This window comes from Leptinotarsa decemlineata, unplaced genomic scaffold, assembly GCF_025532065.1.
Source record: "Leptinotarsa decemlineata unplaced genomic scaffold, Ldec_3_MD MMD2_tig00000251_RagTag_RagTag, whole genome shotgun sequence".
NCBI classification, from domain to species: domain Eukaryota; kingdom Metazoa; phylum Arthropoda; class Insecta; order Coleoptera; family Chrysomelidae; genus Leptinotarsa; species Leptinotarsa decemlineata.
Genome location: NW_027412547.1, coordinates 10,037,785 through 10,061,184, shown reverse-complemented (window position 1 = coordinate 10,061,184; position 23,400 = coordinate 10,037,785). Strand labels below are relative to the sequence as shown.

Here is a 23,400-nt window from a genome sequence, read left to right as displayed (position 1 = left end):
ATAAATTTATATAATAGAATGAAAGAACATTTAGATATAGTCATCCTTTCAATTGAATTGTATTAAGGAAAATTCTAACGTAGGTTTTTTCTGTCTAGATTTAGATGTGAAGAACAGAGAAGAGATTTCAAGTCCACTTCAGTCCATTTCATCTCCTGAAGGTTGCAGTTCTGTTGTTTGGAAACAGTGCTTGTTTTGAATGAAAAATGAATATTGACAGAAGGGGTTATTTGGGTTTGAATTCAATTTTGACTAGATATTTTTCTCTTGAGAATTTTTTTAGTTGAAGTTGTGTTGATTCTGCCACATTAAATGGTTGACAGTACTGCGAATATCCAAAATGCTCCCTAGATGGCTCTGAGGGTTATTAACATAGCGAGAATATGAAGCTAAAGCTAATTAATAAATATTGATAATGCAAAAATGATGAAGGAAAAAAGTCACAAAATCAAAGAAACAATTATAAATATCAGAGGGCATGAATTCACAAAGATGAGAACGATGAAAAAAAAAAGAAGATTACTAACAAAAAAACTAACTTTGCGGCTTACAAAACTTTAAATAAAACAACAATGAAATGAAAAGACTCCAAAAAATATACAAATACCTAAGATAAACGAGGTTCCCGAGGCTGTCCTTTGTAAAGCCAAGCTTCAACATTGACCGCCGAATGTGATTCGTCTTTTGTCTTTCACAGCAGCTTTACACTGCAAGGCAACTGGTTGAAACCAGAGCCCAAAAATGAAACATTCGTGATTCACTACAAATTTGTGGATTGAATCTTCTGTCGATTACATAGATGGCGACTCCGTAAGGAGGTTTGTTTTAGACAATTGAGTCCAGCAATTCATTCGTGGTTCAGCGTGGCACCACTGATGAAACCTATGGCGGGTCAAAACAGCGCTTTTTCAACCAGTTGCCTTGCGGTGAAATCTGTCGTGAAAAACAGAAGATGAATCTCGTTCGGCTGTCGACTTTGCAACGGACCGCCATCGAGAGTCTCGTTTATCTTTGATATTCGTCGATTGAATCTTCTGTCGATCCTATAGCTCTAGAAGATTTATGCCTCACCTGTACCTTTTCGGATGATTTTACAAATTCAACTTTCATTTCTCAAATAAGATTTCGACTTTAGTCTCATATAAAATACTCCCTTTCCAAATTGAATAAAATTTCTATAGCTGGGATTAATTTAACTAACCATATGAATGTTTTTAGAAACAACTAGGCATGAAATTTCTTAAAGTAATATTCCAACTCAATGTTTTTTTCACAAATTACGTTGTGTAGCTTTCCTGAGATATTTGTTTCCATTGCATAACAAATTGGAGTATACAAAAATACTGTACAATCATTTATTTTTTTTGCATTAGTAATATCCTGACAGAAAACACTAAATAAAACCCCCATAAAAATATTCTAGATAAGAAATATTTGTGGAAAACCATCTTATTGATAATATTTTCATCTCCTTAGAATACATTAGTGAGAAAACCAACTGCACACTAAAAACATATTTTATATTTTAATTCATCAACTGATGTAATCCAAATGGAAAGAAGAAACAAAATATTTTGCTTTGAGCAAATCAATATTTGCATTTCTGGTTCTTTTTCAATAGGTCGTTCATAGAAAGAGGATAGCAGAGAAAATTGATCTCTGGAGAACACAGCACTGATGGTGAAGAAATCCAAAACAGAACCAGCGATGGCTACTTGTAAGGAATGATCTTTGAGAAATTTGGAGAGTCACAAACAAAAATGATCCGGCAAGTCAAAATATCAAAGTTTAACAAGTAAAGAACTAATAATGAGAAGGAAATGAAATTATCGATGCTATCTTCAACTTTTTTACCTATGGGGATGGGGAGAAAATCAAATGTCTAATGGCCTATGGAACTGAATTTTCGCCCATTAAAACTTTTACCTTCTGAATACCAACGTAATTCTTTCGAATTCTCAAAAATGATGCCTATCTTATATGGGCATGGTTTGGAGGTAAGCAAACTGGGTGCCACATCATTAAAGAAAAGAGACTTTGAAATAAGGAAAACTATATATTTCCCAGATCTGAAATAGAAATGGTTTTCAGTACTGAACTAAGAGTGATGATGAACTTGTTATAATGATTCAAAACTTAAACCAGTTTGGGTTGGGCAGTTGGATGAATGGTGTTAAAGTTATGAAGTCAAGTGGGTAGGATAAGAAAGCCGTTATTTCATGAGTCCATCAAGAAAAAAACTCAAATGAAACAGTCAAAAATTATGATTCAATATGACAGTTGCTTCAGTTCCCGCCATTGTTCAGAACTACCTACATGAAATAAAGTGGAAAATTCTACCCCACTCACCGAATTTACCACATACTGGCTCTTCCGAATACTACCTACTTTGGTGAATGAACAGTGCTTCAGTTGAAAAATCATTTAAATTAACGGAATTTTGAAACTGGAACTTGATTGAGCATACAGTTAAGAAATCTTTTGACCAATAATATGAAATGTTTCATTGATTGTGTAACTAAGAAAATGACTTGTTACACTATAAAAAAGAGGAGTTATATGGGACCCTCCACCAATAATTTCTACCAAAAAATGCACTATTACTTTGTTTCTTTCTGAACCAATCAGGAAACGAAGAGAACTGAACATGAAAATATAAGAGTATATAAGTACCTATAGGTACAGACCATTATAATGGCCTAGAGATAACTGCAGTTCATTATTTAAAACTTCATTGATATATGTAACGATCCCTTCATTACTTTAAGAAAAATTTATGTTACTCAATATGTTATGAACTCAATATATGTTACCTTGAAACAAATCAAGCGATATGTTCTGAATACACATATTACTTAAGAAAACTGTTCCTTCCAAACACATTTTCAATGATTATAAATCATAGATATTGTATTACCTACAGGAGTGAAACAATGATGAATCAATTGTGATGCCTATTCAAATGACTTGAAAATCTTGCTGGGACAGTGTTAATGATCTCACTTATCATACCTCAAACCCTTTCCTTTGACAAACAATATGAACTTACAATAGTTTAACTTAATTAGATATTCAAAATAAAAGATCACTCAATAATTGAAATATAGATAACCCTATTATTATATTTTTGTTCACCATGTGCAGAGTAATATTTACATAAAAACAAATATAGAAAAAAAAATTGTGTGTGGAAAGTGAATTGATCATGCTTCTAACATACTATTTTCGAAACAAGCTGATAAATTGCAAGAAAAATTGGCATAAATATAGTCAGAAACTCTATTTTCATTCTATGAAAGTATTTCAAAGTGGGTATTTGAATAGTATTTCAAAAATGAACTTGATTTAAACCTCAAAATATATTATTATTCAGTTTTAACTAACTATATAAAACGCCATCTTCTTTTAAATATTCGACATTATTTACAAATAAACAAAAAGCACACCTAAAGCAGCAGTTGGACGAAGAAATAAGTCACGTGCCATCGAGACATGATCAGCGTTGACCAATTCCGTTGAAAAACGAGCACGACCTTTATATCCCCTTGAGACCAAAGGACTGGAAGACTTTCTGGAACTTATGTCTTTGAAGTTGAACAACTTGATCCTTTCCTCCAGGCTCAGGTTACTAGGATCTGCTTCTTCTGCTACACCAAGTTATAAGCATGGATTAAAAAAATAAAAGGTGAGGAAAGCAGTTTTGATAGTTACAACAATTACAGAGCAAGTAGATTGATGATATTTCAAGTAAAAGAAATGATCGAATTTTATGATATACAAGGTGTTGGTAGCGACTTCGTATGAGAGGACATCAATTTTTGGGTTTTCCCAGATTTTTTAACAGCAAAACGTTCCCATGTTTGCCTACCTTTTATATATAAAAAAATCGTTTCACAAACTATAATTATAATTACCCAATGTTTCAGCCAAATCAACTGAACAGAATTTCAACATTCTTCTTTCTAACAAATTTTGATGTGAGTCTATAAATTGGCATAATTTTTTATTTATGAAACAATCGAGAATAATCAGACAATAAATGTTAAGTTGAGCTTATCACAAAATATTGATGGAAACCCCTCTCAAATCCGATAAGCGGTTTTTGAGATTAGTGCAAACAAACGCACTGATAAAACATTCTAAAAATCACTGTATTGCGTTCTATTTCTTAATAAAGTGTCTCTCAAATATCTTCCATTCGCAGACACTTTTATTATATGTATTGATTTTGAGCATCATATCAATACAACAAATAATATAATATGAAGTCATGAATCAACATATTCAACTTATTTGGATTTGATTATTAAATTCAATCAACCAGATACTTTTCTCATTTGAGCAGCTTTTTGAAAGTAGATTACATAGGCAGAAAATAACTTTTTTCTACAAAACAACTTTGATATGTTTTCTACCTCCAAACATTAGACCAGGTAATCTGTGTCAAAATAATTATCAGTTGTTATGTTCTATTGACATCACATTGATGAATGAAATGCTGTTGAAAGAAAGTATCTCTCAGTTTTGGAGTTGGAGAAGTTGAAAATATTAAGAGGATAGTTCATCTTGAAATTCACAACGTATAGCATTATCATTTCTTTTAATTTTTCATTGAAATCCAGCAGATTTATGAGCAGATTTATTCAGATTACCACGGCTTTGAATGTATTGTTCTCGAGTGATTGAACCGAAACCAATATTTTCTTGGACGAATCTTTGTGGAAGTGATATTTTTTTAATTGTCCAATTTCCAATTCATTCATTCAGTTAACAATCAATTAAATATTCAGTTTAATTCAGTTAAATAATTAGATTACATGAATAACTATTTTATGTGCTATTTTGAATTCATCAAAAAGTCAAGAATTACACCTAAGCATAGAATATGTCTGTATTGTGCCTATTCTCCCAATTTGAATGAATCCTTACAACTATAGAAAACAAAACAAAAAGTTTTCATATTATAGGTTATATTGGAGAGAGAAGGTAAATCCAATGGACCAAAGAAAGGAGTGAGAGGGAGTATTCTATGAATGAATACTCCTCGGAATTTTCGTATGATATAAATTTGTGTCAGTTTTGTACTAGGGGATTCAAAACATATTGTTAAATATTGTTGCATTTTCAGCGAGGTATAATTTTATTTTTTTATGAATTTAGGAAGAGTATTGATATTTTTCAGAGGTGCAGGGAGCATATTGTAGAGTTTTGGACCAAAAAAGAAAACAAATCTCTGAGTGTGAGTCTTGTGAAACAATGGTAGTTGCATTTTATCAGCGAATAAATATACTTACTTTGAATTTACATTGGTCATATTTTTCATTGTTTGAATAAATCCATATCAGACTTTGGAAAGTATATATTTATTTTATATTATTTTTATTATTTATATTATTTTTATTAAAGTGTTTTGTACTGTTTGCATGCAATTCATTGTACTATGAAATGTTCTACCCGAAGGTATTAAACAATACCGTATTACCGATTCAGCTAAAGATGTATAACACATTCTCAAATTCTTCCTATCTAGAATATCTCGTAGGTTATAAAAGGTGTAAATGAGCTTTCTTAGTCGTTTTGTGACTTGACTTATGTGTTCATCTCACCTGAAATGCTGGTCCAGCATAACACCCAAGTATTTGATAGTTGAAGTCTTTTCTATTATATCACATGTACATGGTTGATGTGAGTGAGATATCATATATTCTACAAAAATTTAAATAAACTTATAACCTTTTATAGTTCGAATAAGAAAATACAGTTTTCATAATGATTTAATATATCTTATATAGTTGTTGCCCGTGATTCAAAACACTTGGATTTCATTCGGTTTTTAGAATTCCCCAGATTTACAAATTGCAAAAAGTTCCCGTGTATTTTTCTATTTTTAAAGACTGGAATTGCTGAAAGATCTGAGTGTTATATTTTTTCTTTTGAGTTTTTTCATGCAAACCAATCTAAGTTCTCTTGCTAATGATCCGATTTTTTACTCCCTGAAAATTTTCATTCAGCACCATTAGCAATTCCAGCCTCCAAATATAGATAACACAAATTTCAATTGAATCAACAGAGGAGTATCTTTATAGTATTTTTTTCAACAAATGTCTGACGTGATTCTTTGAATTGACATACATTTTTAAATAATGAAACTAATGGAATAAATCAAACACTGCATGTTAAGCCAAGCTCGCAATAAATTAGTGGAAACCGCACCCAAATCATTTCAGCCGTTTTTGAGACAGATAAACAGACATTGGCCAAAGTTATTTTCTGAGTTTGTTGGCAGTAGTCTACAGATTTGCATGCCTGATATTTCGTCTATGACTTTGATATAGGTATACAAAGATATATGTAAAAATGTATTTATTGTATACTTTGTTCTTGTGGAAAATGTTACATTGTTGAAATTACAAGACCCCTAAATATAATAAACAAGCGAACATCGTGAATAAATAAACAGATAACAGAAATAGCAGAGTATGTTTTAAAATCAATTGGCGAATAGGTAATGAAATGGAATGGAACAGAAACTGTCACCAAAGAACCTCTTGGAAAAGCGAGAAAACTCAAAGAATCCGCTTATATAATTTTAGCAGGTAACAAGGGTATTTAACTCAGGAAATTGATCGTACCTGATTGCTATTATTAAGGCGAGAGGTTAAAGATGGAAATATGAACCTAAAGTAAATTCTCAGACAACATCTTACATGTGTTACATAGACTGTCTAATAAGAAACCTGACCTTTTCATTCTTTCAATTTTTGTCAAAAGTAATAGATATAAACCTGAAAGAGGTATTTTCATTAAAAATAGTATCAGGTTTTGACAACAGAAGAGGCTTTTTTCACAAACATCATCCTATTTTTAAAAAAATTAAAATTTTATTCAATTATTTATTATGTTCATAGGCAAAATTTATAAGTAGGACAAGTTACTGACTTATTACCTACACAATTCAAAGGTTTATATTACGATGATCTTTTCAGTTCTCCTTTTATTACACTCGCGAGCAGATTCTCTTTAGATCTAGAGTCTTCCACAAAAATAATGCCTTCAAATAAATAAATAAAAGTATTAATTAACATGTTATTCGTTATAGTAAAGTGCATCTGGGTATATAAAAATAGATTGAATTTGAATGAAGATACACCAGTTTGTATACTCTTTAGTATTTCAAAACTAACTAAAGATATTGAGCATAGTATTTCTTTTGACACTACTATCAAAATTGAATACCAAAACGAAAGTAAAATGTTAGGGTTCATTATAAACTATGATTTCAACTGGTAACTGGTCTGAACACATTGCCATTGCAAGGCATCCTACCTATCTCCACAATATTTGTTTTAGTGACAAATGTACATTTTTTTTAAACGGTAATGTTCACAGACAAAATTGCCGTTATTGGAGTGACACCAACCCTCACGTTGTCCGGGAAACACATACCACATATTCAGAAAAAAATAACGTTTGGGCAGGAATATTAGGAAACCATATTGTAGGACCTGTATTTATTGATCAAAATTCAGGAGAGAAACTATATTTGAATATACTGGAAACTACTGTTGACCCTCTCATCACTGAAATCGTCGAAGCGAATTCTAATGAATATGGATATTGTATTCCAACAAGATGGAGCACCACCACATTACTGTAGACAAGTAAGAAACTATTTGGATACTACTTTACCCGGTCGTTGAATTGGCCGTAGACGTCCTACAGAATGGTCAGCCCGCTCGCCAGATTTGACACCTTCGGACTTTTTTTATGGGGCTATTTGAAGCAAAAGGTGTACGAAACTGTACCTGTTTCAATATTGGATATACAGCAGAGAATAATAAAGAGAATAATAAATATTTGTAGAGATATTGACGTTACTGTTCAAAACTGTTTAAAAATCTGTTTAAAATATGTTTTTCCGTTAATCAACTATCGCCCCCATACGAACGACAACTCTCAGAAGTTGAGAAACTTGTGCGAGTTAAGGACTAACAAGGTCTGATCTTTTAACGTGTGATTCCTAACACTGTGTTCGAAAATGTTCGACGTGAAATATCGGATAGGCTGTTCATATGTCAAAAAGTTCAAGGCAACCATTTCGAGCATCTTCTGAACTGACCTCAAGCTAATTACCTCATATTATGTAGTAAAATTTCAATGTATTCAGGCAATTATTAAAAGTTCCGTCATTTTGTAGTAGTTGAAGATATTGACATTATATTCTAGGGTTGTGAAGCATTTGTCAGCAGCTTCAAGAAGATGTGTCACAAGACCCCTCTATTCATTTAATTTTTTTCCCAGATGGCGCCCAGTCGCCATCTTGAAAGTTTCATCTGTTAACTTCATGCATTAATTTCACTATCCCAAATTTCAATTTTTTGAGTTGACCCATTCAAAAAATAAAAGGGGGGTGACATTAAAGAAATGCACTGTATAATAACAATTTGGATCATATTAACTTTTATCTACGTATTGACTAATAATTTTATTTCACCCGAGTTGAGATAAAAACTCACTAAAAGATTAGTTTTTACAATAAAACTAAACTGAAGATTTTCAAAAAAAGAGTTGAATGAGCTAACCTAAATAGAAAATACAATTGAACTGTACTATAACTGGGATTTATATAGACGTGCGCAAGTTCGATCTTCACCGAACACTACTACAAATCAAATGTGATGTTTTTGAAATGTTTATTAGAGGAGAGGAGCTGAAGCGTTAATTCGTCATCTTTACGAGTAACAGCTGGTAAGAAAATCAAAAAACTCTACAAAACAATGCAACAGATCTGTTCTTTGACAATTCTATTTCTTTTATAAAAGAGGTTTGTGCGAATTTTGGCTTGTTTGGGTTACCAGGAAAGCTATAGGAATCATCTCAAAAAGTGCGGATTCCACAAGTGACATCATTCTAAAGAATATATCATTATCATTACCATGTTACCTGAATTAGATATTAATGATAAAAAAAAACATCAAAATATGTTAGAAGTCAAGCCTAATACATCCTGTTAATCAATTTTCCCAAACAAAGGTATTCTAATAGTGCATTCTAGATGCATACTTCAAACCTCTGAATATTGAAACACAAAAAATTTCGTTCTTAAAAATAGTTCGACACACAGGTATTATACAGGAAAAAGAGATAACCTACATCAACCACATTCAATAATAACAATTGGTTAAAATTTTCACATACATAATATTTATAGAGTTGTTTGGTAGCAGAGTAGATCTTACTGATATGCAGGTTTTCAAACACTCCCTGATAAATATTGACAATCTGGGGGCGTTTTAATATGTTGTGGTTAGGTAGGTATATTGAATATTTTATATACTTTTTAAGTGTCGACTTTTATATGTGCAACTGCTTAGGTATAGACTAAATTATAAATTTACATTGTTTTGTGAAAAGTTACACATTATGCAGTCCTTTTTGTACTAACGTCAGTGACGAATTGAATTCAATTCTATTCTATTATTATTGGATTAGAGCAATGAATATTTATCATCCATCCCATAGTTGATATCAAACCAGTATTCATCTAGCGGTTGACTGAATGAGTAAAAAACTATTCATGTTAAACAAGCAGCTGCCATCCAGAAACCAGATTATTTTGAATTATTTCTCCCAAACTTGAAAAATGACTTTGAAAACTTTGCGGTTTACCGTTCAACACTGTTTCAGATATTTCCCTACATTTCTTTTCCAAATAAACAAAAATTACAATTAAACGGAGTCACTACAACTATTACATTGTTCACATTTATTTACATCTCTTCAAATAGTAATTCGAATCGTTCCTTTACTAAATAACTGCTCTGTAACTGATGCAATGTTAGCCAAATATTCTATGATTATTTTGCGACTATAATACATATGCAACAAAATGCGAAGCTAGCTACAACTTCTACTTGCCATATTCCTTGTACGTGGAGTACAGTCATTCAGAACTTACCACCAGAGTTATCCATAGCACTTTCGTTGATTCTCGAAGCTTCTTGTACTTCTTCGAATGTAACAGGCTGGGTGGAGAATCGCGGAGATTTATCAACCACACCAGTTTTCCTCAATCGATATTTTTCAATTCCCGTATTTCCTGGAAAAAGTCAGATAATGAGAGTATTGTAAAGTGCACCAAGTTTTATTTGCTAGTCAAAGAATATAACTTCAGAAAAGTTTCATTCAATATTTTAATTCAACATATTTTTTGTGATTCATATTCGATATTACTTTTTTATTTACAATTTTCGAAGATGTAAAAAATAATTTTTCTTTGCAGAACAAGTAATATGTTAATCTTATATTTTACTGGTGAAGATAACATGAACTGTGAGATGTTTATAGTAATTTTTCAAGTTCAAGGTTTAATTAACAAAATATTTTTTTTTACATCGATATACCATCACCTATATCTTTTCATAATGATATTGGGAGAAGTACTTTTTAATTGCATTACTACTAATTGATATTCTTTGAGCTTATTTATGCCTATACCACTGAATAAAAAAACCAATATAAATATTTATTGGTACCAAAAAACAACTGTTCACAAACTGAAAAATCATAAATAATTAAACAAAATAATAAAACTTACACTTACAAATAGAAAAACTGATGAACTATTTCTAACAGTAAAATTCTCATTCATTTATATATAAAAGGGAATAAAAATCATATATATAAAAGAATAAAACATGCATTTATTTAGGGCATCAAAATTATTGTGTATCTTTGTTTTGAAACCAATTAGGTATTTCTTTTGATTTTGTCCATGATATTGGGGAACTCTACTCACGTTGGCCAAACGAAAATGAAACAACAACAAGAACCGCTTCAACATTTCAGAAAAATTCAAGGAACCGTCGATTTTTTACTACTACTAACACATTCTTCAGTATTGGTATGTCTGAAACTTGCACTGCCAAGAGACGGTAATAATCACCCTAAAATATTTCAATAGCATTGGGAGTCGAATAAGTTGTTTCGAAGCCATGAAATCCAGTGAACTGACGGCAGTCATTATATCAAAACTTTGAATTTATTCAGCTGCTCACACAATTCTCAATAAATTCTCTCGAGAAAAATATCTGGTCGAAGTTGGGATCGAACTCACGACCTTCCAGTCCGACCTTCATTCGGATATGAACTGGAAGAAAAAAACCCTTTTGAAAGTGACTTTCACATAAACTATGGATCACACGAAAGGAAAAAGTCCTTTCCATTCAGTTTGAACTCCAAAATGGTATTGACATAGATATCATTCATAGTAACTCCCCACATAAAACATTATTATTGTCAATGGTGTTCTTCGAAGTTTCGAGACATGACAATAATAAAGATTTTGTTTGTTACACATACTGAAGCACTACTGGAGTAATTCGACGATATTCATAGACAAATTTGTGACACAAATGTTCCTGAAGACTAATTGTGTTCAAGATATTTTACTTTATAAATATTTCCAATGATTTATTATTTTGCTGCTTCTTGGTTAATAAAATCAATTTAACTTTGAATAACGTTAACAAGCAAAGGTAGAATTTGCAATACAACTTTGCGATAACATGTTGAACTTAAAAATGTTATAATGTATTGCTTTTAGTTTTCATTCACGGGAAGGTTGACGTATATCCTTCCATTATTAATATATTATTATGTAGTGAGTTGTGTCGAGACCTTTCGAATATTTATTCACATAACTATAAGTTTACAGCGTTATTGGGTGTTATCATCTAGCGTTAGTGTCCTTCAGAGGATTATGGTCTCCTGAAGAAGCTAACTTGGTCAGCGAAACACGCGTCAAGAGACCGTAATTTTTGTTCTGGTGTTTTCAATAGATTTATTTTACTCCAGAGGTTTCAGTACGAACTATCAAGAATGGTACTCAAGAAACTATTGGATAATGAAACCCCAAGCTAAAGAACAGAGGCAGCTTGTTATGGTTTATGTCAATGTGAGGCACCGAATCACAGAATCCAAATTATTCACAGAAAAATACGACATACATACACAGGACCTGTACGAACTATCACAGTGAACAAGATTGTTAGAATAGGAGTCATGAAAGTATAGGAAAAAAAACACCATGAGCTCATGCAGTTGCAGTTTTTTTTCCGAAACTAGAAAGAAATGAACAAGTCAGACAACTTCCAAGAAGTAAAAAAATATATCAATAATGAAGAACAGTTTGACATCAAGTTTTTAATTAATAAGTTTTTATTCATTATGAATACCAGTACATATTTATTATATTTTAGATAGATAGTTTCTATAACATTCCTACCTTTTCCCAGTTTCATTTTCTTAGCTTCTTCTGCAATTGCTTTCATTTGTAATTCCAATTTTGAAGGTTCTAGTTTGCTCTTAGCCTTGGAAGCTTGCATTTCGACATCTTGAGGAGTGCCATCTTCTTCCTGAAAAACAAGTTCAAAATACTTATATGTTTACAACAATGTAGGTATATAAATCAGAACAAAAATATTGTATCTCGACGTATGTTTCGATAATAAATTTATCATTATCAGGAGATGATAACTGGATTTTACGTCTACTACTTTTATATGAATGTTGAATTACAGGAAAATAACTTTTTCCCATCCAGTTTGTGCTCCAAACTCCATAGGAAAGCTACACAAAATACTATATGAAAGAGTATTAATATGAACTGTCACTTACATAGAACATTATTATTGTTCTCCAGTTCGTTTCTGAAACATCTGTGTATTGACCTACATATCTTTATAAAGAATTTCTATTGTCATTTTTTTCTTTCTTTCTTCATAAGTTTTATACATAATCTATTTTTTCATGGAGAATTGAAAAACCAAAAAGATGTTTCCCAAGAAACTATTTTTCCTAAAAATATTTTCCTTTCAATTTATGTAAAATTCCTAAAGCTGGGATTTAATTAACTAACCCTATGAATGTATACGTAACCATCCGAAGCAACAATCTCAGCATGCCAATACCAAAAACAACTCTTACAAAAAATTCAGTTAACTATGAAAGTAGGAAAATATATAACCACCTAGCGGAATATTTAAAAGTATTGAAAAATCTTAAGAACTTTAGAAAGGCAGTATAAGACTTCCTCATGTCAAAAGCATACTTACGACCTGCAGGAATACTAGAATGAAATTTTCTGATTTCAATACAACGGTCCTACTGTCTTATTATTTTATCAATTTTAAGTAAGATTTACATTTTGGTTGTGGCATAATGATCTAACCCAACCTTACTGATTTGTAATGTACTGAACTCATTGTTTCCCTTTCTTAAACCTTCATTTTATAAAAAAATATATTATAGAATTATTTTAATATAAAAAAAAAATATTTTACATTTTGAATAATATACTTACATTTTACCTATACATATTTACATTTAATTTTTATATATATGACACTACGGATTGTATCACAAGTTATTGCACTCATCCCTTTGTCAATAAGGACTAATTCTTGGACAATAAAGCACAGTTTTGATTGATTGATTGATATATATGTACTGTCATTATTACAAGAGCAGATTTGTTTCTTCTGATGATATGAAATCATAATGTTGTCAGAATAATGAGTGCTTGTTATTGTAATATTACCCAACACGAAGCTAATAAGATAAAAAGACACGTGTGTTGTCCCGAAACTTCAAAGTACACTATTGAGAATGATTTTGTTCTTAGTAAGTGGTGTTTTATATTAATACTCCTTCATATAGTATGCTGTGTGGTATTCCTAGAATATTTGTTTCAATACCACCATGAATGTTTCGAGTACAAAGTGAATGGGAAAAAGATATTTTTGTGCAATATAACGTTTATATGAAAGTAGATGATTTGAAAGGATTTTTTTCTTTCCTGTATCTCAATTCTCATGTAGTAGTATGGATGTTTCACACACGTTTTGTTTATTTATTGGTTACTTCACCGAACACCTGACAGAAACAAGTCTAGTCAGTAGCGGGTCCAGAAAAATCTTTAGTGGGGGGAATGCTCAAGATAAAAGACAAATTTTGTGAAATACCTCTGCTGGTTGAATGTGTGTGATTGACATGTACTGAAGAAATTTTAAGACATTTGAAATTTTCACTCGAAGTGCAAATATACACAGAAATACGGATAGAGAGCATGATTTATTGTAGTGGAGAGATAAAAATATACATTCTAGATATATTCACCTCACATGCATATTGCCTATTTAAGTATTGAAACGCAGTAATATTTTTTATTCAGAAACTTCCTGGAAGTTCCGAGACCATGTTTTTTTTTATTGGAAAATCTTACCTGTTCCAGTTCAAGACCGTCTCCTAGAGATTGAAAGGCTGAATCGGAAGACATTTTTCCGCAAGAGAAATTCTCAGAGCTACTTGGGTTATGTAGAGACGAGGAGAAAAAGCTATTCAGATTACTGTCATTTTCTAGGGACGTGGTGAAATCCAGGAGGCTACGGACGTCGAAATTAGGAGAATTGCTTGATAGATTGCTCTGATTAGTCGGATGATCTTCGATGAATTGAGGACTTTTTAGCAAATATCGGCTGAAAAATAATGAACACTGATAATTTTGAACACAGTCGAGTCTTGAGGTTAATATTTGTTGACCCTTTTTCTCTTTATTCATTGTGATTGATCCAGTGAAAACATTACAGGGTATATTGCGCACAAATTTTAGAAAATATCTATCTATAGAGAAAATAACTTGTTTTCCAAAAATTATCACATAATTTTTTTCCTTCCAACACAAGTATATATAATTGTTTTTGAGCTCGTAACTGTTAGATCACAGATTATGTAGATGCATTTATAAATATCGATTTTCTATGAAATAGGTAAATGTTTCGGGAAAACTGAAACCAAATTCGTGTACAGCGATACAAAAAACATAGCAGATTCTCATTTGGAGGCTTCAATTTAATTGTTTCACATGATGAGTAACGACCTCACGAAGGGACTCAATAAAGAGGTGTGTTGGGGTAATGGGGGGAACAGGGACCGGTGCCACATTGCTTTGTATTCACCTTTGTAGTCAAGGATGATATTTGGAGTACAACTCAGATAATAATCCAAAAAACTGTTCATGAAAATAATTATACAATTTTCACGCTATACTAGTTCAACTGGTGAAATTGATTTCATCAAGTACTGGGTCAGTAGAATCATAATCCAAAAAAGTTCAGATTCCACTTTCTAGGAATTTTATTAATTTCTTGATTTTCCAGATCGTCTAAAGATCTTTGACATACACTGAGCATAACTTTATGATATTACGATAAACAATAAATCGTTCGAGTAATTACCTACTGAAGAAGCCAACTCTTCTACTTTGGTTATGAAAACTTGATGGATTGTGAGCAGGGCCGTAGCGAAAAGAAATACCAGGGGAGGGAGAGAATCCAAATTTTCCCAACCCCACCAGCAAAATTTCCCAACTTTCAAAAAAATGAAAGCTGAGGGATTAGTTACTACTATAATATATTAATTTTTTTACTTAGCTGTTCTCATACTTGGGAGAAATTAAACTTTTTTGAAGTTTTCAAACAACACAGAATTTCAAAGTATGGGATCTTCAAGTTATGCATGTTGAGAAATCCCAACCTTCGCCCGGTTTTTTTTCTCTTCAACTATTACCTCACCCTTTATTTTCTCTCATTTTTATTTTTTCAATTGTCATTCATTTTTTTAATGTTATATTTTTCAATCTTCACGGCCCAAAATTTCACAACTTTTTCTCAAGTCGAAAAAGCAGGGGGGAGGCTCCCCCATCCCCCCATGGCCACGGCCCTGATTGTGAGAGCTTAAAAGGCCATATAAAATTAATTTTAGAGCTTTTCAGGTTTGGTTTGAAATAAGATTTGAATAAAAAATCAAGCCGTCCCGAATCTACATCATAAACATTTTTATGGGTGAAAAATACAATTTTATACAGGGCGTTCCAACGAAAACTTGACCCCCTCTGTAAGTCAGAAACGGACATGTAATCGAACATTTCAAAGAACACGTCAATTTTTACTTCTAGGGGGACTACTTCTGATATGGAAATCGTACCCGAAACTTCACCCCCCTGTGGTCAGCATATTTTTTTCAATGGCATGGGGGGTCGAGTGATACATCTAGTTCCATGCAATGATACCTAACATTATTGAAGTTGTCCGGAGTCAGAAATCGGCATTCCCCAACAAATCTAGATAATTGTTCGGGAATGCCGATTTCTGACTCCGGACAGCTTCAATAATGTAAGGAACGCTTTCGAAAGTAGATTGTATTATTGTATGGAACTAGATGAAAGTCATTTTGAATAATTTATCCGTTGATTTTTTGGTGTTGCATATTATCATTAATATCTATCATCAAAAATTGAGAGGTCTTTCATATTATAATGGAAAGAAAATGTTTAACCATTTGCCAATTTAGATCAAAGGCATAACATGTACCACTAAATTTAGAAAGTCTGTAAAAAAGCTTCTGATTTCAAAGGCCTTTTATTTTTTAGACGAATTCTTTTCAGACAGAAATTTGAATTATATAAACAATTGATTTCAATTATTGTGTTTCAGTACCTACTGGTACTTAAACTATGTGACTTTTTTAACTTTTTGTGCGATATGAACTGTATAGTTGAGAATGTTTACGAAGTTGGTACTTACTTTTATTTTCTATGCATTCACTTTTATATTTTTATGCTTTATAGTTTTTATATTCTTATACTTACATTTATCTGTTGCATGGGAATATTCATTATTATTATTATTTATTTCAATATGTAGCATATTATTATATATTATTACTTTCTGACTACTTTTTCACCCCAAAAATCCGAAATCACCAAATGTTCAAATTTCAAATACTACTTTCAATTTGTATAACACTTTGACTATGATATTTTATCTTCGACAATATCTATTAAGTTGTGTATCTTATATTTTTTAGAATAGTAACACTTTGTCAATGAGATTTCATCTTTGACAATAAAGTACATTTCGATTTGATTTGATTAGTATTATTGTTTTGCAGCGTGTTGTTATTGTGCTTGTTTTATAAGGCCTTTTGGTTTTAAAAGTAAAATTAAATGAGTCTGGAGTTTTATAATTTTGCTGTTTCAGTGGAGGGGTCCATGAGAGAAATAATAATAAATTGATTGATGAAAATGGTGAGTAAAGTGTCTATGCCAGAAAAGGCGTTACGAAAGTGCGTGTCATATGAAGACTGGTAATATAAACCAGTCAAAACACGTTTTAATGCGACTGAATTTTAAATAAGAATGAATGAAAAATGTACATATCCTTAAAATAACACATATACGTGTTTTATTGGCAATCCTGAAACAAATACAATTTGACTAAAATGTCATTTCATAACATCAATAATAAATTTTCATATTGGGAGATCGCATAATAAACTAATGAAAATAGTACTACAGTGAATTAGTATAAGGTACAACAAACTATAAAACGTACAGCATAAAATGAAACGTTGAAGGCGGATTGCGTACATGTTGAAATATATATTTGACTACATATTACTACGCTGCTATTGAGAAATATTTCATATATTAAAGAAAAGAGAATTGAAACTTTCTGTTTTTCACCCCTTTTATTTGTAACTAACGTTAATGTAGTTTCGTCCTATAAGAACATTTTTAAACTTTAGTTACAAATAAAAGTGGTAAAAACATAGAAAGTTAATTCTCTTCTCTTCATTATGGTCTCCTACCACATAATAACGGCTACATCCATCAATTTATTTCATATATTATGAGACAAAAAATGGAACACACACTGATGATCTTGTGTTACTTAGAACAACTCAAATCTCAATCTTTCCATATTTTCTAATCATGTTTTCAACAACTGCGAACGATAAACATGAAAAAAATAGGTAACGAAGTTTATAAAAGAAAAACAGCCACCAAATTTTATTCATGAGCTTCAAAACTGAATATTTCAGTAACATACACAAAATTCGCACTCTTTCAAAATATACAAACCCGTCACAGTTTATTTTAGAAATATCGTGGGAGGATCCACCACAAGTGTTTAAAAAAATACGCACTCAAAAATGAATTAAATTTTGTAACCAAAAAAAATATAAACCTAATTGTTTACAAGCAAAATCTCAATAGAGAACACACCGTTTTGCGCAGAGTGAAACACCTTCTTTACGAAGCGACAAGTAACAACTGAAAATCCTCTCGGTGTTGATGTATGAAAATCTAATTTTAGAACGACATTTGGCAACAAATTCATGAAAAATGTTCGATTTTCGAATAATACCATACGACCTCAATATATCTTTGCAGAAAAATAAACACAAGTGATTTTTTACAATGAATTTTGTCCGAAAATAGATCGCGGAAATGGCTAAAATTAACGAACGAATTAGTAGCGAGCCATCTACTTGTGTTGGTTCATTACCAAGAAGTTTATTTTGATACCAACAGTCTTTGTACTATTTTCTATTATTATTTATGTCCATGACGATGAGTTGATAATGAAGTTCTAACAAAGGGTTCACATTAATCCGAAGTATATTAATGAGAAAACGGACTCTTCACTGAGTTGAAGCGGTATAACGAAATAATATCTAAATCTAATCTAATATTGAAAAGACTTATGATGCACCTTTGGTGTAGTAATGAATATTACTTAAAAAGAATTAGCTCGCACTAGTTCTTAGTTTTAATCTTCCTCTTTGAAGATGATCACTTGGTGATCGAAACGTGTCGAGGTGTTAAAAATAACGATTTGGTGTTGGGAAAAGACTCCAGTAATATTCATTTAATATTAAAGAGAGATTTTTTTTGTTTGTATTGGATGAGCTCAAAAAATATTAGGCATCAAACTTTTTTTGCACTACAGGCGCTCCTAGAGCGGAGCCTGTGCGAAACTAGTGATTCACATTGGATTTGAATCGCTGGAAATGAAATCCATTTGGAAAAACGTTCTTAGGAAGTTTATTCCACACAAACGCTGTTCTTCAAACAGTGAAGTTCGAGGTGAACTGAGTTGAATCCCAAAGCGGTGATCAGCCACAGGCCGTCACCTATTTCTGATATGTACCGCTCTGGGTGGAATCAAATGTGCCAAATCACTTGAACACTTCCTGTAAAAGTATATATAGAAGAGAGACAAATTTACAACCTTGTTCGTTGCAAGTGATGTTCGCGTCTCAAATCAGACGGATAGTTTTTTTTCTGGATGGAATCCAGCAGCTTCAGGGTATGCTTAGGGGCAGAGCTCCATACATGAGAACAATACAACAAAGAAGGTCTGTTCTGAGCTTTATAAAGTATCAAAAGTTGCTGAGGTGTGTTCTCGGAACAATGTTCCAAGATCTTGAGAAGCAGCGTTTGCAATTCCAGCGATATGATTGTGCCAAGACATATTGGTGTCCATTTTAACCCTCAGCAAACTTATCTAAGCAGAAAGCGGAATTGTCTGTCTTGACATATCCGGTTCGGAAACATTTATCTTTTTAGAGAAATCCGATGCCTGGGTTTTTGTGGCATTGAATTGAACCTGGTTACTTTCACTCCAATTCAATGTTACTTCTAGATCCTCATTGAGATATTCAACTTCCTGCTGCCGGTGAAAATATGCATTCGTAGTCGATGTCCTGGAATCCAAATTTGATGACGAGACAAGTGTGCTGTCGCCAGCAATACAAAATATTGGATTTTTGGTTTTATCCAATAAGTTCATATACAATAAATGGAGGGTTGGAGACAATATAGATCCCTGGAGACAGAGTTGGGTAGGATACTTTATATGTATTCGAAAGCTGTATTCGGATATTTTTCAAATTTTGTATTCAGTATCCGCATCCGTGGCCAAATTTGTAAGTATCCGAATACCGAATACTTTTTTATATCTTCGGATACTTTAAAATTATTTGATGAATGGGAACCAGACCAAACAGTCCCATTTTATGCAGGCGTATCTTGTCGCATTTTGTCGGGCATCTTCGAAAACGGTGAGATATAATTTTAGCACTTTGCCACCTCGAAAAATGAGTTATTAGAGTGCCTCATATACCAAAAATGTGCAGTAGATTCCCACTTGGGGCTTGTTTTCTTCCATTTACGGGGTTGGAACACCCAAACTCGAAGTTCAGCATCCTCGAAAACGGGGTGAGGTAAGGCGGTAAAATCTCACCTCACTAAAAAATACCAAGTACCAATCAATCTCGTTGAATCTGAATCTATGTCGTATGTGCGTGGCCATTTCAGAACTCCCATATCAATTATCATATCAATCCATTCCTTATAAGGAATCCTGATAAAATTCATTTCATTTGTGAAAATTTTTTTGTATCCATTTTTTAATAACTTTGTATAATTGAAAATAAAATATTCGTTAGATATTAACGTTAGATTTGTTAGAAGGTGAAGACAGTCTATCTTTTTGATACTTGTTGCCCAGTCTAATTTCTTTAATTGACAAGTATGAAAAACTCATTGCCCAAACCCAAAATAAATTGAAATATGGAGGAGAACATTTAGCAAAAATGTGCATGAAAACGTTAAATACTCGTTTTGATAAAATTTTGAATTTGGAATGGGAAGATCCAATTATAGCAGCAGTTCTGCTTCCCAAATTTAAATTAAAGTGGTATGACATTGTGAAAAATAAAAAAAATCTTTGGAAGATTTTAAAAAATGTATAAAAACATAAAAATGCAAAAAAACAGATGGAATATGAATCTTACAACGAATCAGATGAAAGCGGAGACCAAAATGTAGACGACTATTTTGATTTCACGGATTCTCTAGATAACCAAGAAGTAGGCACTATAGGCAGTAGTAGTACTATGAACGAACAGGGTACTGAGGGTACCAGTGAAAGTAGCAATAAAACTACAAAAATTTAGCTGGAATTATTGAGATATCCGGAAGACAAAAGAACGAATTTACAAGTATTACATGAATACCCGATATTAAAAAAAGGGTCACTCAAGTATATGATTACCTTCGTCAGCACCAGTAGAAAGACTTTTCTCTTTTGCAACTATGATTGATACGCCAAAGAGAAAAAATGTTAGTGATGAACACTTTGAGGTATTGGTACTGACGAAGGCAAATTCAAACCCAAAGGTACTATTATAGATGTAAATGTCACATCTAGCGAACAATGTGGTAAAAGCTAAAAATATATTTTTTTCACTGAAATGTTCTTGTTTACAAAATAAATAAAAACAGTTTTTTGAGTTTCTTTCGTTTCCTATCTTTTTTTATCACTTTTTGTTTTTGATATTCATCCATAGTATTTTTACTTGTATACATTAAAATACTATTTTAACTAACTCTAAAAGTATCCGTAAAAGTATCCGACAAAAGTATCCGAATACTTGTATCCGAGTACATTTTTAGGTGAAAGTATCTGTTATTTTTTAAAAAGTATCCGGATACATTGAAAGTATCCGTATCCGGTATTCGGATCCTTTTTTCCTATATCCGACCCAACTCTGCCTGGGGAACACCAGCGTTGATGGTGAAAGTATTCGAGAGATATCCATCGACGGCCACTTGCAGGGAACATTCTTTCAGGAAGCTGAAGAGTCATACACAAAAATGATCCGACAAGCCACAGCATCGAAATTTGGCCAGCAAACCCTCCTGCCACACACGGTCAAAGGTCTTAGAAATATCAAGTGCAGCAGCTCTTGACTCTCCATGTTTCTTGATAGCGTTATTCCCAATATGGGTGACATACGATAGAAGGTCGCCTGTTGATCTTTGTTTCCGAAAACCACATTGTCGTTGAAGCCTCTCAAATATATCCAGCTTTCTCCATAATTTTTGATATCACCGATAGCAAAGCGACTGTTCTATAGTTATTTGGAAAAGTTTTCTTGCCCTTTTTGGAAATAGGCTGAACGCGAGCAATCTTCGAACAAGAAGGAGTTATTTATTTTCAAATTGATTATTCCTTCCTTTCTTTGGAAGATTCTCTCATCCATTTTTTTGTATCAGATGGAGTAGTAGAAAGCCAAAAACTTTCTTTCCCAAAAAGGAAAAGCCCTTGTAAGACAGGTTGAAAAGCCTGCAAAGTCTGTAGAAGTCAATTATTTGACAACTTTTGATGAATTCGACGTAATATTCTGCCTGAGTGAGTGAGTCAGCCACCTTATTCGGAACGATGGGTAAGACGACGAATTTGCAAAGACATAATAACTGCCAAACAAATTTTGGCATTATATGAGAACCAATTGAAAATATGCAATCAAAGCAGTACGCAACATCGATACGTTAGAAATGCCAAAATTGGTAACAAAGCACTTATAGGGCCGCATTATGTTTGCAATGCTGAAGATGCCGACAGTAAATGCTTTTGGTAGGTCACTTGGTCTCTGAATAAATCCACTTGGCCCGAGGAAAGCAAAAGTGAGGTTCTGCTAAGCCGAATAAGCCAAGGTCCTCAAAAATTGTAAAGGGGATCTTGTGCATCAGTTCATCCCTATGGAACTGTAGAAGTAAATTTATCTCCCCGGTTTTTATGCGAGCTTTTTTCTGAACAGGTTTCATCTCGGTGACAGATCACCTAGTTCAGAGTTGAAAACTAAACCAAGATCATTGACCGTTTCTGCAGCTGCCTTGAAGCTGCAGCTTCGACTTCTACTTATTCATGGTCAGGAGAGGATCCGAAATCCAGACGATTTTTCAGGCTCCAGCCCAATCCATCCTGTTTTGTGAATTAACTCGAAAGTCTACAGCCTCTCAGTTGTCGATGAATGTAATAACTATGTACGAATGTGGCTGTTCTGAGTTATTGTATACAGAAATACGAGTACATAATTCAGTGGAATTGAGTGGTACTTGGAAGTGAATAGATTTAGAAATTCATGTTGTGAATCATCATTTTCTGATAAGTCCTATAATACACATACACAATGAATGAGGAGTGCATATAATTGTGTTTGTGCGTTTGTGTGCGCTAATCTCCAAAACGGCTTAACCGATTTGGATTTATTCTTTCACTACTGTATTGTGGAAAGCTTATAACAATTTAAATAATCACGTCAAGCATTTGTTTGAAAAATGTTGAACGAATGAACTTCCATGCAACAGTTTGTTTTCCCGCGTTTTATAACGAGCTAATTGAATCATAGGCACACTTTTCATATTCGAACTTACCCCTCAGAAATGCCTATTCCAGTAATAATGAGTGTTATTTTAATTTTGTAAAAGCGGTAAACACAAAAATAATTTTATTGAATAACACGTTGAAAGGTAAGACATCGTTAGTCCTCAGCTCGCACAAGTTTCGACTTCTGACGGTTGTTGTTCGTAGAGGTGTGACAACTGGTTGACGGAAAAACATATTTTAAACATATATTTCAAAAAACAATTCATGATTCACTATTGATTTTTTAATTATCAATGATCATGTCATCGAAATATTGGAT

The 23,400-nt window shown here is 32.5% G+C and overlaps 1 protein-coding gene across 7 annotated transcripts in view; it reads right to left on the bottom strand.

The window, feature by feature from the left end:
- Svil (Supervillin) overlaps positions 1-23,400 on the bottom strand; it is a 566,272-nt gene that overhangs the window by 195,809 nt on the left and 347,063 nt on the right. For 5 of the 7 annotated variants that reach the window (XM_074173666.1, XM_074173665.1, XM_074173664.1 and 2 more), the window contains exons 7-10: positions 14,285-14,537; positions 12,287-12,416; positions 9,959-10,099; positions 3,447-3,647 (exon numbers count right to left, since the gene is read on the bottom strand). In XM_074173666.1, coding sequence (XP_074029767.1) covers positions 3,447-3,647; positions 9,959-10,099; positions 12,287-12,416; positions 14,285-14,537 — 725 coding nt within the window. The remainder of the gene's footprint in view (positions 1-3,446; positions 3,648-9,958; positions 10,100-12,286; positions 12,417-14,284; positions 14,538-23,400) is intronic. The other 2 variants (XM_074173663.1, XM_074173669.1) reach the window with 2 other exon arrangements.